Raw genomic sequence first — 18453 nt, 5'->3', positions numbered from 1 at the left:
TCAAAACCAAACTGCTGCCAGGAAACTGCATCCCAGCAGCAGCAGTGGAGGAGCCTGGCCCCACAGCTGTGCAACGGCCTGCCTGTGAGGGTCCCCACAAATCCGTGCCAGGGCTGACTAAGCCCCAAACCACAGTGCTGGGGACCCGGATGAACGCAGAGCAATCACGCAGGAGACTGCTATGTGGAAGCGGTAGACCGGCTGCTTTCCAAGGAGGCAGAGCCTGACTGAGCACAGCTCTGATCCACTGTTTTGGTACCTGCTCTTCAACAGGCACCCACGGAAACCCTGGGGCTTCAGCCCGTCTCCCCAGACCCTTTAACAAAGGTGAGTCCCAAGCCACAGGTACCGTGGTGCCACCAGCTGCTGGGGTGTTGACACAGCATCTATTGCCCAGGACATGGGGGGCACATTAAAGCTAGGGCACATCTGAGGGGGTCCAGCCTGGCACGAGCAGCCAGCCTGGCTCAGGGCTGGGATGTGAAGAAGCAGCACCAGCCGCAGCTGGATATCGCGGTCGAGCCCCTGCACCCGACATGCCCCAGCGTGAGGCAGTCCCTCCAAGAGAAGGCAGGAAGGGAGTTACCTGGCCGGAGGTTTCCACACGGAGCTGCCAGGTGGCCACGGAGGAGGCAGGAGCTGGGACTCTCCTGGCATGAGGGCTTCGGGCACTTCCTCCGCAGGCCACGACTGCAGCCCTACATTCAAAGGAATGCCAGGATCTCTTCTTTTTCCCAGGAACATTTCCTCCATGGAAGTACATTACTGCATGCCTGATCCAGAGCTCCTTAATTATCTTATTTTTTAAGATGATGCTCAGTAGCGGATACAGGAGATTGTCACCGTGAAGACCTGCTTGATGTTGTTACCATTGCAGTGGGCAAAGAAAGCCACAAGCTCCAAGAGCTGATCCCCAGCAGCATTTCTGGAAGTTTAGACTCCCTTTTGCCCCCAGTTTTGTTGTGCCTGTAACAGGACACCCTCCAGGGAAAGTTGACCTGGGCTTCCCTGGCCTGGGAAGTGCAGGGTTTGCCCCAGCCCCACTCCAGGCTTTAGATCTTCCAGAGCTCCCCACGAGGACGCTGCCAGGCCACTTTGCCTTGTGGCATGCAGGGACACTTAGTAAATCACCCTATTTTTGATCTCTCTCTGGCTGGCGAGCTCAGACTTTGCTCATTGCACTATTTTAGACAGCTGCAGCACTGAGCAGCGCTTGCAGCTGAGCTGCTCTTGCCCGGGTGCATCCTCCTGCTTGCCAGAGCACCACCACCTTTTCTATCCGCTCTCCTGCCCCTAGCTCTCTGCAAAAAAAAAAAAAAAAAAAAAAAGTCCCCTCTGCAAGCCAGCAGGGGTTAATGTTGTCAGCCATGACGTCAGGATCCCAATTTGCCCGGAGAGTCCCCCTCCCCATCCACAAACTCCTGCTCTCCTCCCCTCCTCTTGTGACTTTGCAATGAGCAGCAAAACTCCACAGGAGCTGCAGCAACAGCATTAGGGAGACATACAGTTCTCCCTTTGAGAGCTGCTTTCTGCAGATGCGAATTTATTTATTTTCTACATATGCATATATGTATTTATATATTTACTGGATTGCATTTGTTTTTCCTTTTTTAAAACCTTTCAGAAAATCCCCCAACCATCCAAATGACAAGCGTCAGAATTCCATAAAATAAAATAACATAGTGTAGTGGGATTGGATTGCTCCCTCTTCCCCCTCAAAAAATAAAGAGGGAGGGGAGAGCAGGCAAGGGTAGGTAAAATCCAGAATAAAATCACATTGCTAGATAACTCACACCTCCCCCCTCACGCACGCACACACACACACACACACACACACACACACACACACACACACACACTCTTCCTCCTCCTCCTCTTCTCTGAAGGTGGGTAGCAGGAGCCATGCAACATCTGCAGAACCGGATGGCAAAAGAGCAGGAAGAAAAATAATCCAAGTGGAGTGCTCAGGGGACACTGAGTTCTTTTTTTCTTTTTCTTTTTTTTTTCTTCTCCTTCTTCTGTGTACCTGTGAGATTCGATTTCATATTTTGCTGAGCCCATTTTGGGGCATTTTATTTTTCTTTCTCTTGGGATTTTCTCCATTGCCAGAGGATGTGTCTTGTTGAGAGGATGCTGAAAGGAAGAAGAAACGAATTCTTTGACTGGCACTGAAGGGGGGGGGGATATTTTTCCCCCACATTTTTTAGGATTTTTCATTATTCCTTTTCTTTAGGAAATCATTAACTGGGGGGGGGCTGGTTTCTTTTTTCCCTCCCCCCCTTTTTTTGGAGGGGGATTTCAGAAGATCCATCCTTCTCTCCCCTCCCCTCAAAAGATTCTTTTTTCATCCTTCGTCTTTGTGGAAATGTGGACATTTCAGGCAGACAGATTGAGTGGAATAGTCTCTGCTTTAGCAGCGCTTTGTCTCGCCTGCTGTGCGCAAAGGTAAGGATTGCGATCCCAGGCTGCAGGGCAGGGGGGCTGATACAGGATTTGTTTGTTTTGTTTGGGGTTTTCTTCCTCGATCTGTGTGTGCAAAAGGGGAGGGGGTTCTTTCCCTAAATTGCTTCCCCTGCTGCCTGCTGTTGTTATTTCCCAGACCGTGTCATTTTGAGGGGGAGGAGGGATGCTCATACATGAGATGTGGAGCAAGCTCCCTGCAGACGGAGCCCACCTCAGCCCACTTGCAGCGCGTCTCCCCCCACCGCTCCCCGCGACCACGGGGGAAATGGCAAAACGAAGCGTTTTGCTGGGAAACATGGTGTCCATAGGAGACGCTGGACTGCATGGCACCAGGCTGTGTGCGTACACACCCGGGCACAGGGCTGCCTTGGCCATGCCTGTGCCTGCACACACAGTACACACGCAGCCACACTCACATCCGAGCGTGCTGTGCCTGTCCCCAAAGCCCTGGCTCTGCAGTGTGTGCGGGAGGCAGCGCCTACATCTGTGCCTACATGCTGCTTTACAGTGTGCAAAATAATCATCCGTGTGTGCAGTCAATCAAATGCATCGCTGCATGTGTGCATTCATCTGTGCCGTTCGGGTGCACACACATGTGTAGCACAGCAGACTTGCAGGGCACAGCATGATTCACCTGCTTCTGCATTTATCCAAATGTTTGTGCTGATACACTGCATACCCCAAATGCAGCTATTCCTGGGATATGCCCTGAACACTCAGAGGGATCCGAGCAACCAGGAATGCAGGCACAGGTCCAGCCCAGACAAGGTGTACAGAGCACACCTGTTTGCTCTGACACAGGCGTTCATCCACTGCCTTCACACCCAGGTGCAGCTCTGCATACTCCCCCTCACGCTCTCTCTCACTCCTGTGGGCAGGTGCCTTTATAGCTGCGTGCTCACGGAGTGCATGAAGTCTGCTGGGGAGGTATCTCTGGTATCTCCTTGCTCAGCCATGCACGCTGAGCCGTGCGCTCCTGACGCACACATGCAGGTCCCCGCTCCAGCTTGCACAGCTGTATATACAAAGATTTATGTTCCCATAGTTATAAACATGCACATGCGCAGCTTCGTGCCCATCTTATCTATACCATTCCTGCGTGGCTCCCTGTATACAGAGAGGCGTAGACAGAAATGCTTAGAGGTAGTGTTTGACCAAATGTGTAAAGAGCAGCATCCACATCAATAGCATTTGCTCAGACATGTCCCTGCATGTGTATTTATATCTGCTAATGTGCAGGACTGAGACCTAGCTATAGCCACATGCACAACTCTGCACACCTTCCAGAGAGAACGCACTCTTCCCATGAGCACATGCCTTCATCTACTCCCACGCATCCCAGCCAGCAGCACACTATGCATGTATGTAGATGTTTGACTGCAAGGGTACATGTATATGTAAAGCACATGCACGCCCACACAGAGTCAGGGACACAATATTCAAAAATGCAGTTCACAGGCTGGATGCACCTGCTCCCTGAGTGGATGCAGACCCACATTTGCTGGGAGTAGCACTTCCATGCAGCTGCTTGCCCGCAGCTGGGCAAATACACAACCTGGCTATTCAGTGGGAGGGAAGTGGCCTTACGGATCAGAGAGAGCACCAAGAAGGAAGAGACCTTGCCCTTAATCATGATGCCAGTTTATGGCCTCCCTGGGCTAACTCATACCTCATGAGGAGGAAAGGCCCCTAGATCCCTCCTCCCACTCTGCCCCTGCCTGCAGGGTCTCTGGCACACTGTGCTCTCTCTGCCTCCCTTTCCATGCCTATAGGAAGAGGGTAACGCCACTTCCTCAGCTAATGGCTTATGTGAGGCTAAACAGAAATGTCTAAACCCCCTTGAGACATACATACTGTGTCTATGCTATGCATATGTGTATATGGAAATCTATGTACTTAGGAGTAAATATCTAGAGATGAACAAATGCTAGTGCATAGTGTCAATCCACAGTGAGCCTATATGCTTGAGCACAGTCCAAAAACTCACATACCTGCATAGAAATCCACAGGTGCACGAGGACTTTGCAAGCACAGGCACAGTTCTGTGAAAATGTCCACCTGGGCACACCTCTGTGGCCTTGCTTCTACAGTGAACAAAACAATGTGATGAAGAGCTATACCTCTACAGGGTGCACATGCAGGATCTCTGCTCAGACACAACCTCCCCCGGCCCCACTGGCACAAATGCTGAACAGTTTGTCCCTACACTGGAGCTGGGCCCTGCAAAGTGTGCTGTCTTACATTTGCTATCAGCAGTTCAGCTGAAAAATCTGTGCATTTATGCAGTCCGGGCACCCAGAGCCTGAACACATGCCCAGATTTCCCAGGGGTCCCAGATTCCCCCACCCACACCTGTGCGGACAGGCTGGGCACCTGGGAATCCAGCATCAGGCACCCGCAAACACCTATTTCTGTGCACCTGCATAGGCAGCATCTACATCGTGCCTGCAGACTGAGCAGGCTCTGCACCCACACTCACCTCCACGTGGACCTGGATCTGGTCACGCTCATGCACAAACATGTCTGTGTGCATGTGTCACACGCACCGTACCCTTGAGCTCCAGAGCATTCGTGTGCCTGCAAATCTATATTCACATGCAGGGAGTCTGTGCATCCACCTTACAGCCAGGAGAGCATGCAGATGTGTGTGTGTGCATGCATGTGTGTGTACCTGTACGGAGATGTCAGCGCAAACTCCCATGTCCAGTGAGACACCAAGAAGAGTGCAGCGGTGCAGCCTTCCAACCTGACTTGGACTGACGTGGAGGCGGTGCTGACAGGGAGACATGCTGTTTTGGTGGGGGACTGCAAAGAGCAGTGCTTGCCGCTGGCCTAGGCTCTCTGTTCTCATGGAAAATAGGGGGCAGAATGTGACACAGAGGCTGGATTTTAAGGTGAGAAAACCTATAAGCCCTGCAGCATTGAATAGGTTCAATATTTTTAGCATCTTCTTCTTTTTGATTTCCCTTCCTTAAATTTTGCTTTGACTCTTGGGCTGCTTTTAGAGGGAGCTCCCCTTCTGCTGAAATGGCTGGAGGCATTGGAAGAACATTAGCGAGGGCAGCCACCTCCCTCCCAATGGCAGGCAGAGGGCTGGGGACAGAGCAGCCCGTTGCCCAGGCACACAGAGCCAAAGATGGACTCTCCTTCTCCCTGTCGCTCTCTCTTGGTTTGTGTTGCTAAGAAGCCACAGTGATGCTGAGTGATAGAAAAATAATTTTTTACATGCCAAAGATGGGCTGTACATTGTGGTTGTAAGAAAAGGAGTGTCGACATTTACCTTTACTTCAATAACATGAAGAAACATCTGAGTGCACTGACAAGAAATAGAGGTTGCATTAGGATGCGTGACATTGTAGGGTACACGTGTTGGGAGGGAGAGTTGTGTATTGAGGAACTCACTGCATGACGAGTCTGCATTTGTGTTGTGTAAGACAGGGAGAAAGCACCCAGCATGGTGGGGAAGGGGAGTGAGCCTTGCAAAAAAGAGATTGCAGCAGCCTGGCGCACAGAAAGGCCAATTTTGTGCATACATGCATGCATGCGTTTGTGTGTGTATTTGTACCCCCACCTGTGGGCAGGGAGCAGCGAGAAGCCCTGTGGGCTGCAGGTTGGTAGCCATGGAGGGATCCACGTGGTGACCAGGGCCACACAGAGGTACGCATCAGCCCGGCAGGATGGTCTGGGAGTTTGGGGAGCCCAGGCAGGAGGCAAGCACAGGAAGAGGAGCCAAAATACCCGTTGGGATGCCTGTGCCATCACCCAGGACTGCAGGTGTCCCAGCGGCTCAGGGCAGCCCCACGGTCCTTGTGCAAAGTGCATGTGGGTTGGGGACTGAGAGCTGCACCGGAGCAGGCAGATATGTGTGAGGAGAGGAGAGGCTCTGTTTGCGGCTGCAGTGCCCATACACCGTGCATGCCAGGTGCGTGGCCATGCACGTTGTGCTGCAGCGGATGGCTGGCTGCTGAGAGGGACCCTGCCCTGGGGCCCACAGTGTGACAAGGACTCTCTTCTTTTGTATTTCAGCCCATCCACTGGGAATATTTCTGTGGTGAAAGAGATTGTGGATAAATTGCTGAAAGGCTATGACGTCCGACTCAGGCCTGACTTTGGAGGTATGGCGATCCCCGGTCACGCGCTGCCCTGTGCGGGGGCCCGGCGTAGCTGAAGAGCGGCGAGCAGAGTATGGGGGCTGCTGCTTCTTGGCAGTGCGGCTGGTTTGGCTGGTCGCAACATGCACTAGCCTGCCAAACTCTTCCTTCTGCACACTTACGTCTCTTGAAACCCCACTGTTTGTCAGCCACCTTCTCCGTCCTTCCTTCTTTCCCTCTTTTCTTTCTTTGCCCCCTAGTTTCTCTCTTCCTCTCCTACCACCTCCTCTGCTCCCTCTGTTATCCCCTCCTCTCCACCCTGCTCTGTCTGCTCCTTCCTTTGCTCTGCAGTACCTGTAAAGCATGTCTTCATCTCCTCGGTCCCACACTAAGCACTGAGCTCTGTAATGCATCAGTCAGTCAGCAAAACTCCCTTGGTCCAGGCTCAACTTTGCTGAGACCCACTGAAGACCAGAAACATGGGGAAAGAAAAAATAAATAAAAAGAACCCTATCCCAAATTTGCATTTTCTGCAGTGACTGCGGTGTTCCCCATGGCGGGATGTTTATGGGGACATTTCCTTGGGACAGAGATACACTGTTTTTCTCTGCTCTGGACTTTCTCCATCACGGACAGCAGGTCACTCCTCCACCACTTTTGCTGCTCCTGATGCCATATTCTTTTGCTGTTTTCCCTCCAGAGGGTCGGGTTGGCTGCTGGCAGGGCAGTTGGTCAGTCTGTCTCCATTGCATCTTAGTGGGCTGCAGTGGAGAGCCCTTCTTACTGCCAGGTTGCACCCCTCACTAACCGTAGGGGACGAAATATTAATCGGGAAGCTGTTAGTCTTGCTGCTATTCGGTAGAAGATGCTGGTACCTGCAGAAATAATTCTTAGGTCACCTATCCCACTCAAGAGCACTGTTGGGTCTATTTGTTAGAGAGGCAGACTGTGGAAAGCCCACAGCTGACCACATGGTGAGAGGAGGGTTGGAGCACTTCTGGCTTCTGCCTGCCAAGCTTGGCTATTTTTGGTCTTTCCTGGGCAATGCTATTTCCTCCTCATGAGGAGGAGTGTGGACTTGAAGGATCTTCAGGCTGTGGGAGAACAGGAACCATATTGAGATGTTCTCCTCCAAACATCTACTGGGAAGCAGATTCATGCCTGTGGTCTCGAGAGGGAGATATGCCAGGGCCAAGTCAATTGTGGTGCAAGAGAAAAATTTTCTTATGAAGGACTTGGTCTGAGCTCTTGAAGTTGGGGGAGGGGGGAATATCCCCACTGGTTTCCTCAGGTTTAGAAGTCACCCCTGTATATTCCAGTTTTCTGTTACACCACAAACAAACCCATCTACCCCTATACGTTGAGCTCAGGCTTCCCTGCATCTCACATAAACCTGGCCACATCCACTCCCTGTTCGCTTACCCTCCAGTAGCAACTGCCCTCCCTTCCTGCGCACAAGGTCCCCACAGCCCTCCACACCTCCGTCTTCCCCGCAGTGGCACAGGAGCTTTCAGGAGGGCAGCACAAAGCCCGACCGCGCGCTGGCCCCAGAGGAGAGCTGCTGGGTATGCTCGCCTCTCTGATGAGATCCCTCCTTCGTGCACGCTGGTACATTTGGCAATACTCTTCAATGCAGTGGGATACCGCTTTTGGGAGGCTTGTTGCACTCAGCAAGGAAATGGGTGGCACCGAGCCCCCCCTCCTCCCTTCTTTCCTTTGAATGTGGAATACGGCTGGATTTGATTTAAAGGGTCTGTGTCTGTCCGGGAAATACCAAATGTCCCTATTAGCTGACCAGCACTGATCACAGAAATCAGTGCAGTCCCATTTTATGATGGGAAGAACTGCAGAGATGACATAAAAAAACTGCAAGAAAACCATCTTGTAAGCTATTGAGATGATTATGATACAGTAAAGCAGTAGGTGATCTGGCTCCGCACAGGCGCAAAGCGGAGGGGTGAAGGGTGATGCAGCGAGGAGCTGTGGAACTGCGGTCTGGCCGCCTGAAGGCACAGGGGTCCCGGCTCACAGCCTGCCCACTCTGGTCCTGGGCATGCGTCCCTCGTGGACATCCAGCCTGCCCACCAGGACACAAAGCATCCCTTCTTTCAGCCTGGGCAAGGCTGCCGGGGCTTGGTGCAGGCATTGCTGGCTGACCCTGCCAGCCCTGTGCAGTGCAGGAGTTGGGCTAGGCAGGCACTGAGCTCCTCCTGACTGCAAGATGGATGTTTCTGGGGAAAGCATCACATTTTAGTTCAATTTCCTCTAAATTCCCAAAGTAAAAAGAGCATCTTCCTCGCTCAAGCAGAGGGAGAGAAAGACAACGGTAACCCTCTATTCTGCATGCCTTTCACTGTTGCCTTTCACCCTTTCTTGTCCTTCCCTCTGCTTGTAAGTGCAAAGTCCCTGGTGACAGCAGCAGCAATGGGTGCCTTTGGTGCTCACTATGCAGGGACGCCCTAGACAACAGTGCTGGCTGCCCTATAGCATGTCTGGCCGGCTACCCTGGAGGATAAGCTTCTCTGGTCAGAATTGCCCCTGCAGCATTTACAGATGAGGAAAAGATGGGCTGAGAAGGGGATCTGAAAACTGGAAATCATTAGCATTATAAGCCTAGAGAAAAGAGGTGGAAGTTTTCTTACACTGCTGCCGCGCCAAGAGCTCACCAGTTCTCTGAGATCTTGGGCCAAATCCACTGCTAGGATAAATCCCGTGAGATCACTCCAGCAGCGTGTCTAACCCCATGAAGCTTCTAGTTCATCTGCAATGCTGCTGTGGAGAGGGTAAAGTTTTGCACCCCCACAAGGGGTGTGTGCACCTGCACACCTGCTTTTGGTAAAGCCTTAGAAGCTTTCTAGGTGCAAAACTAACCACTCAGGTGAGTGTGGGAGGCAGAGAGAGCAGTACCAAACCCAAGTCACAGGATCCCAGTGGGCTGAGTTTTTCTCCCAGAGAAAGGCAGTAGTACCTGCCCTTCAGCCCTGTCTCCAGCCAGCCCCCACCCCTTGGCAATGGTCAGGCTGGCTGTGTACTTGCTGGTCCTCCTTCCCCTGCCTCCCCAACTGCAGCACCTTGCTCCAGAGTGGTGGTAGTGGCTGCCTGGCTCCACACTTGGCTATGATAGCAGCTTGTCCCTCTGCTGCCAGCCTGGTGCTGCCCTTTCCCCCTGCCCCAAGAGCCCCCGAAAGCTGCACTGAGCCTGCTAAATGAAAACGGAGCTGGTGCACCTTTGCTACAGCACTTTTTTTTTGGGGGGGAGGGGGGCTGCGCACCTTTCTGTGCTGGCTATTCCTCACTAAAGTGAACATGTTCTCCTGCTGCCTGCCCCTCTACTCTGGGGCTTGCTTTCCCACCCCTCCTCCGTCCCTTATCTCTTTAAAACCTCTGCCCTGCAGCCTCCTTCATGCTACATCATGAACCTTGTCCTGCCTCCCCTCCTCAGCCTTCCAACGCTTCCACCATCTGGGTCTGCTTGTTGCCACTGAAGCTGGGCAAGACGGGCCTAAGCTATCACTGCTGGTGCTCACTCTTCACCCATTTGCTCTATCCCTGGGAAGATGTAGGGCCCAAAGTGCCTATTAGGGTGAGCCGAGAACTGCAGGAACAGCATCCTGGAGAGGTACAGGTTCTTGCTTGGAGTCATATCTCCTGGAGAAACAGCACAGGTCCATGCAGGGGCTGGCCCAGCAGGGAGCCAGGGGTGCAGCTGGACAGGTAGCTGCCCACAGAGGGTGGACGGGAGTTGAAGAAAGTGGCCACCGTTCAGCAGGTCTCAATTTGTCTGTGAGCCAGGCTGAGCTGCTCCATCTCTTCTGCTCCAGGCAGCACCTCCACAAGCGAGAGCCCTCGGCCCTCTGCAGCTCAAGAGTGAGGGCCCTGGGGGAAGCAGCATAGTGCGGGTGGCACTGGGCACTCAGAGGCACAGGGAAGGGGAGGACCCTCCTGTCCTTACCAGACATATTGCCACCTGAGAAATGCAACCCACAGAAGTAATAAACCAGGCTTCCTTCTCTTCCTCCCTTCTCTATTCTCTTTCCTTTCCCTGCTTGTTTTCCCCATTTTTTTCTACACCACGAGTATTATTTCCTTCTTACCGTCTTACCCTGCTGCCCTGTGCCTGGGGGCACTCGCCCCTCTGCACTGTTCCCTGTGCGTGCTCAGCGCTGCAGGGCAGGCTGCCTCCTCTGCACCCTGGAGTGCCCCCTCCAAACACCTGTGGTTTGCTGCCCACAGAGTGGGAGGCAGCTGTGAACCTCCGGGCGCAGAGGCACTGGGAGAGCATGTTCCCAGGTACTGTTTGTGCTCCTTGCCAAGGCGAGACAGATCTGCCCTTGCACCCCATGGCCTTTTAAGAGAGCCTGTGCTCCCACAGCACAGCAGCACCCAGGCTGCCACACCTTCACGCACCCTCTGCCGCCTCCTTTTGCAGCCCAGGGTTCTGGAGCTGTCGTTCACCTTGCTGCTCTCTAACCAGCTCTCTTCCAGCCAAAATTCCTCTGCTTCCCCACATTATGAATCAAGTTCTCCTCTTTCATTCTCACACCTCTCCCTTGATCTATGCCTTGCTCACAGCCCTGCTCTGGCCCCGTCCCATCTGCATTGTGAGCCTAGGATCTGCGGGAAATGGGCAGGCAGGGGGAGCAGAAATTAGCCCATTGGCCTCAAAATGGTGCTGATTCCCTCCTCTCCCTGGAGGAGAAATGATTTCCAGGGGCAGCGAAGGCCCCTACACTGCTGCCCTCAGACAAGGGCCTTCCCTGAGCCAGCACCACCCCGCCCACACAGCCCCTGGGATGTGGTGCTTCCACAGCTTCAAATGCAACTTGCAGCTCCCCAGTCCTCTTTTCTGAGAGAGAAAGAGAACTCCAACTAATGCCAAAAGGAGGACAGGCCTGCTGGGGATTGCAGTTCACTTTTTAATTTTGAGATGCCTCGTTAGCTCTGGGCCGAGCTGAGTGGCTGAGAAGCATCAGCCACTCGCTCTCCTCCCCTCTCCTCCCACCCCCTTGGAAACCCATTAGGCCGATGAGCAGGTCAGCTCTCAGGGGTTGTGCTGTAGCAATGAGTGTGACGTGCTCACCTGGGGACTGAGCTGAACAGGAAGGACACAAGGGAGAAAGGGGCAAAGTTGGAGCCATGAAGGGTGCTGGAAAAATCTGGGACCAGCTCCTCCAGAAAGCTGTTTTGGCTCAGCTGATAGAGCCTGAGGGAGTTAGGAGCAAGCATTGAAGGGGATGCTGTGGGCTCACCACATTCATCGTTTGCGGTGCAGGAGATTAAACCCTTCCAGTCTGGGGAGCCCCAGACTGCCTTTTTTTCCCTCCTAGCCTCTGCCCCCAAGCTCTAGAGGAGCATACAAGAGTAGCAGGGTGTTAAGTAGTATGGGAGGGCCCTGTGGGGCAAGGAGGGACGTGAAGCCCACTTTTCATAGGCAGAGCAAGAAGATGGCCTGATGCTGAAAGGGCAGGGGGTTATTGCAGAGCAGGCATAAGAGCTTTGGTCAGGACTGTGATGGAGGATCTGGAATGGGCTTGAAGGAGAGATCTGCAGTGTAGAGGGAAAATTTGGCCAGTGCTGTTGGTCTGCTGAAGAGGGAGATCTCTGTCCTGGTACTGCGAGAATGGCAACAGTGAGGTGCGAGGTGTTTTGGCAGGGTGTATTGGGGAGCCCTCTCAGCTCTGGGGGAGCAGGGCAGCACGTTTCACAGGGTGATCAAAGGCAGGTATGCAGGATCCTACCAGCCCTGGCCGGGGGAATGGACAGTGTGGGGACCAATATCTCCTTTTGGCAGGTGTATTGCAAGTGATGTGTTGCAAGCTGGGCCGCAGTACAGCAAGCAGAAAGCCCAGAGTTTAGGACTGGAGGAGCAGGGGATGCTGCAGATCAGATCCGAGAAGCATTGCAGAACCAGGGGTGGGGGAGAGAGGGAGCTTTCAGAGCAGCACCCTGGTTATTGCAAGCGCTCTTAGCCTCTCACTTTCAGAAGCATTAGTTCCATAGAAGGGAAAAAAAAAAGAAAAAGAAAAAGCAAATGAAGACCGTATTGCCTTGGGGTAGAGAAGGCAATGAAGGAATGGCAGGAGGATCCCACTTGAGCTCAGTGACTCAGCTGCTCTCTGTTGGTGCAACATTTCCAGCCCAAAACTTTGCAAGAGTTTCAGGCAGAAGTCTCTGCTTCCCAGAGACTGATGGAAGGGGCACTCTGTATGGTTTCCCATCACCTTTTACAGGTCTTGTTAGCTGAAAGCAGACTGATGGCATTCTCTGCTCCTTGTGCCCAACCCACCTAGACAGTGCAGGATTCCTAGGTGTTTCTTCCTGGGCTGATGTGTGCAGTGTCTGCAAACACCCGGTGAAAAGGGAATGATCAGAAGCCTTTGTGATTACACAATAATCCTAGTTTCAGCGCCTGTGGATCCAGCAGCCTCCCCTGCTCCACTTTTGATTCAAATTTCCCTAAAGAGAATTAGAGCGTAGGGGGTCTTGGCTCTTCAAAGGGACCAAAATGAGCCTGTGCTCTGCTCCTCATCTGCTCTGCAGTGGAGACCTGGATTCCAGACTCTCACATCGCCCTCGCCCAGTGTCACCCCTTTCCTCTAAGAGCCAAATCCCTCCTTAGCTGCAATATCTAGGCCTCCCTGCTTTCTCTCCCTTGCCTCTCCTGTCCTCAGCCCCTCTCTCCTCTTTCACATGCATACCTCATCCCAGACCACGGTTCCCTCCATGTCCTGCTTGTTCCCCAGTGTTTCTTCTTCAGGTGGCAGCAGTGGCCAAATAGAATTCAATGGACATGGGGATGAAATCCTCAGCCGTTCCCTGTGTAACAGCATCACTTGAAAGTCAGAATTGTAAAAATAAATGATTGCTGATGCATAAAGTGTTGCAGTGAAACATCATCAGTAGTTCAGAACTCTGAAACCGGCAGGGCTGGGAGGCTGGGTGGCTGTGTTGGCTGGCAGTAATGCAGCAGCAGGCAGAGGGGGAGCGAGGCAGGACACCAAGCCCTGGCTGACCAGCCCTGGACTGCTGGAGGAGATCTTGCCATAGTGCTGTACCGGAAGAAGTAATAATTTGGCATCTTACCATAGTCAAGACTGGCAGTGTTGCACGTTGTGAAGGTTCCCTGACAATGTCCACGAGAAGCCTATTTTCTACTACGTATAACGATCAGCCACTGTGGCTGTGGTTTTTTTCCATATAGCTTGCTTTCTTTGACTTTTCTGAGAGGAAGGGGGAGATTTCAGGCAAAATGATTCAAGCATTTCTGAGAACAAGCTGAAGCATGTATGTGATTTTTTTTTCCTCTTTCAAAATGTTCCAGAGCTGCAAAACGGGAGCTCTTCCAGCAGGCCTGGCCCCAGGTGCACGCAAAGCAGGCAGGTGCCCAGGGCCAGCAGCTGCTGGGCCGGCAAAATGACCTTGGCCCTACCACCTATTTTGCCTGTGCAACATCCCAGACTGGCTGGTGCGGCTGAGGGAAGGGCCAGGGTCCGTGGGCCTGGGGAGTTTGCTATGGGAGGGAGGCATCCCTCCCCAGGGAATCAGAATCTGGCCTTATGCACTTGCCTTGCCCATGGCAGTAGGACCCGCAAGCCCACCTCTCCAGGGCTCTGTCCACATTGTCCATCTCTCTCCCCCTCCCTTTCTGTGTCATAATTGTTTAATTCTCAGAGCAGCCAGATTCATTTTTCCCTATGCTTCTGACATGCCTTGAGTCAACTCTCTCCCACGCTTTGGAGCAAGGAATTGAGACTTTAGCGGGAAGGCACCTCTTCCACCAGGGCCATGTCCTTCACCTTCACCACCCACAGGAGAAACTGCCCACACTTGGACGAGGATTAATCTGAAATGCTGCACTTCACAGAGCTTTACTAGAGTGGGGAATATCACCCTTCCTTTCCTATACCCAGGAAGGGAAGAGAGAGCAGCTCAGGATTTGAAAGCCGAGAGATGAAACGTGGATCAGAAGAAGAAAAGGAGTAATTGAGGAAGGAGAGGCAGGGACTGTTTGGGGAAGTAGGCTAGGGTTTAAGGAGCCATTTCATGGTGAGGCTGCTGGGGATGGGAGAGAGATTGGACCTGGTGGAAGGCAGGGTGGGTGCCTCGAGTGGAACAAGGGACAGGAAAGGAAGATGTAAACAAAGTTGGAGAGGGCAGAAGGAAGTGGAAGAGGGGAGAAGTGGAAGATACTGTGAGGGAGGGTGGGAGGATGTAAGAAACCCATGAGAGAGAGGAAGAGGGTGAGCTGTGTTTGGACCAAGGAGGGCAAGAAAATGGGAATGTATGAGCCTGGTGCCTTGACTTCACCTGGAAGGGTTTTCCCTGCCAGGAAAAATGGGGGCTGGGACACTGAGGGTCCTGGGACCTGGAGGACTGATCAGCCTGTGGTTGGCCTGCACTGAGGAGGGGCAACACCAGCTAGTCAGGGAGAGAAAGAGCCAAGACAGAGAAGAGAGAAGTTGAGGACAGAGACAAGCTAGCAGAAAAAAAACTGAAAGACAGAAGGGACCTGGAGAGTACGGTAAGAAGAAGATGCTGGGCCAGCTGGATTGCATTCCTCTTCAGAACAACCCTAATATTCCCAGGTGGCACCATTCCTCCATGGTCAGCAAATGCCAGTGTAAACCAGGGCCAAAGCAAATGCGGATGTGCTACCAGGGCTGGCGGTAGCCCTACTCTCCTGCCTTTTGGCAGGCTAAGGAATGGATGTTCTTGGTCAGTAGGCTTGGCTGCAGTTGTGCAGCCCCCACTTCCTCCCCCATTTATGTGACTTCTGGCTCCAGACCATGGGTCACATCATCTCTAGGGCTAATACAGAAGAAAGACGACAATCTCCTGCTGTTACGTCTTACTTCATTAACTCAAGTGGCAGGAAATGAAAGGATCCAGTCCTTCTTGGGACATATGTGGATGTTAACACATTGCCACATGATGGAATTTCTATTTTTTTCGGTTTGCTCTTTTTATAGGAGATACATACTGTTAAAAGGATTTTTGAGGGTGTAAAGTCAAACTCAGGACTTCAGAAATGCCAGAACTGAATTTGCTTCCTAGACCTGTATTTAGTCCTATTGTGAGTGTGCATCAGGGGGCAAGGTCTGCATGCTTTTCCTGGGCACGTCTTCCTCACAGAGCACACAGGAGATGCCATTTATTTAGGGAGCCATTCTTTCGTTTTCCCTTATTAGAAAGGGGGACAATCTGGGAGCATGGCATTGAGGGCTAGGTGAGGAGATCACAGCAGATAGTTAAGACAAGCTGAGCCAGAAGAAACTGGAGTGAGATGCATGTCCAGTGCAAAGCTTGTGACTGAGCAGGCAAAGATCAGCCTGGACTCGTGCCTTCTTGACTGCTCTGTATTCAGACCTGCTGCTAACATAGAATTAGTTTTTTTATGACTGCTGTCAAGCACACCAGTACAGCCTGAACATGTACTCACCTCCCCTCTGAGGAGTCAAAAGTATCCCCCACTGTGGGGTGCCCAGCCAAACACCTGATTTTCCAGAATATTTAGCAGCATTCTATTCAGCACAGTATGTGCTCAAAGCACACAGCCGCAGCTGTGAGTGCTCATCTCTGGTGCCCTGAGAGACAGATACACAGAGTTCGTGAAAACCTGCAAGGTTTAGGTGCATGATGTAGCACCACTTAGGAACCCGCGTGATACATCTAGTCCTGGAGAACAGGATTCAGCAACACAAGTATCTTCCTTCCTTTCCTGAAGGCCTGCTCCTCACTCACTGCATGGCTATCAGCTTCTTCAGTAAATTAGGCAGGGACCCCATTGACAATGCTCTACCTCACTATATAATCCTGAGTCATCCTCAGAGCAAATCCATCCTCTGTTGAACAAGGAAAGGGAACGAACAAGGATCCTGTGGATCGTTTAACTAAGAACTGCTTCTATAACATCCATTCAGCAATGGTCATCCTTACCTCTGACACACATTTTGAGAGCCTGTTTTTCATGCAGTTTTTTGGGTGCAATAATATTTTAGGACATTAGACTAGTTACTTTCTCCAGTGTGATAAAGCTTAGGAACTTCTCTTTGCATGTTGGACATTTCTGTGAATTCAACTGGGGACCCACAAGATCCTTATTATACTCCTTCAGAGGTTGGAAACTCTGACATAAAGTGGTGGAGGGAGTTTTGGGTGGTGCGACCAAGACAGCAGTGAGGATGAGTTCTCTTGATTCTCAGCCTGGAGTCAAACTGGAGGTGGGTGTCTAAACAATTTGTACGCCTGCTCAAGAGCAGCGCTTGGTAACACCAAGCATTTTCTTGATTTGACATCAAATGGAGGGCATGTAGTCCTGTTGTCATCCATTAAGCCACTGTACTTTTGCAGTAACAGAAGTTCTCATGTCTGCACTAAATCCTATGTGGTATAATTGCAGTCGGTTGCTCTCCTTTTTCCTTTTCACCCTTGATTTGTGTAGCCTTGCGCTACCACTCCACTCCACGCTGGACACAGCCACTTACCAGTGCTCTTGGAGCTAGTCCCTGGCAGTGCACTGTAGTCGGTGAAGGGCTGTGAGATCTCTTTCCATAATAGAAAGACGTCATTGAAATTTTAACAAAACATTTATTCCAGGAATTTTGCCTATTTTCTTAGGCACAGATTTTTTATGATTGAATACAATACCTTTGAGTTATTGATCACTAGAATAATTCCAATAATTATTAATTCATTCATTCATTAACAGATCAAAAGTGGGTTGTTGTTCAGAGCCAGTCTGGAAGATGTACCCCATCTCACTTGGACACTAACGTCAAATGGAGTTGCTCCTCCTCATTGATTAATATCTACATAACGCTCACCATTTTTGTGAATATTCCTGCAAGTAAACTTGCCTTCTAGGGACTGTCATTGAAAGCAAAATGTAAAAGAAGTGCAAAACCTGCTAGTATGAATCTTTCTGATTAGTCAAAATATATTTCCTTAGTCCTAAATCTGTTCATCAGAGTAGCCTTAAATATCTGCATTGTTCATTTTCTAAGATAGCCAATATCGCAGTCAGGCAGAAAAATATCTTTTTTACCTGTACAGCCTGGAACATAAAGGCCCAGTGATACGCGGTAGCTTTACTTCTACATGAAACACACAAACTGTGCATGCATGACATTCTTGTCACCTATGTCTGGTTCAAAGAAAAGGCTACTAAAGTGTCAGGCTGAACTGATGTAACACAGTTTTTCAGTGATAGTGACGGTATTTGGTGTGGAAGACTGTAAGATCCATTCTTGCAGGTAGCCTTTGGTGGAGTTTGTCATGTGTTTATTTATATCTTGATATTTCTTGGGAAATATCATGCACTTGGTAAAACGTGAATAGAAACATGGACAAGACAAATGATGTGCTTACTGATGGCATAAGGCCCATTAAAGGAATTCACATCACATACGTGAAAAGGAGAGAAATGCTGGAAGGTGGAGCCCTACAGCATGAACAGATCTGCAGAATAAACAGGTATTCTGTAGATCCAGTGATTTCTCCCATTTCCATTAAATGGAAGACAACAGAGCTCTTTTCAGTCAGCCCTTTATTCCTAGTCAGGAGGAGCACTGCTGTTTGCTTTGAGCAGGATACGTACTTCAGCATGGTATGAAGAACACTATGCATGCAATTCCAACAGGCTGTTCTTCTGCTTTCGGCATTTGTTCTTGGTTCTATGTCAGAGTTAGAAACTCTTTTTCTTCTCTGATCTTTTCTTCTCCTCCTTTCCTTTTCTCCTCTTTGCAGTCCTGGTGGAATAGTGCTCTTAAGTAATTGTGCACTTATAGACGTCTGTGCTTGTGACAGGGGTGAGCCTCAGCCCGGTCTAGCGTGGCTTGAATTTCCCTCCCCAGACCTCAGGACCTCTTAGTGCAAGTCTGGGATGGCTCAGAGTACAGCT

General features: G+C 51.2%; 1 protein-coding gene across 2 annotated transcripts in view; it reads left to right on the top strand.

The window, feature by feature from the left end:
* The first annotated feature begins 1876 nt into the window (after positions 1-1876).
* LOC104140915 (gamma-aminobutyric acid type A receptor subunit theta) overlaps positions 1877-18453 on the top strand; it is a 76645-nt gene continuing 60068 nt past the window's right edge. Inside the window, exons 1-2 of one of the 2 annotated variants that reach the window (XM_009669930.2) lie at positions 1877-2445; positions 6490-6578. In XM_009669930.2, coding sequence (XP_009668225.1) covers positions 2366-2445; positions 6490-6578 — 169 coding nt within the window. In that variant the 5' untranslated portion in view covers positions 1877-2365. The remainder of the gene's footprint in view (positions 2446-6489; positions 6579-18453) is intronic. The other variant, XM_009669931.2, reaches the window with a different exon arrangement.

This window comes from Struthio camelus, chromosome 11, assembly GCF_040807025.1.
Source record: "Struthio camelus isolate bStrCam1 chromosome 11, bStrCam1.hap1, whole genome shotgun sequence".
In the NCBI taxonomy this organism is placed as follows: Eukaryota; Metazoa; Chordata; class Aves; order Struthioniformes; family Struthionidae; genus Struthio; species Struthio camelus.
This window is presented reverse-complemented; position numbering and strand designations above follow the sequence as displayed.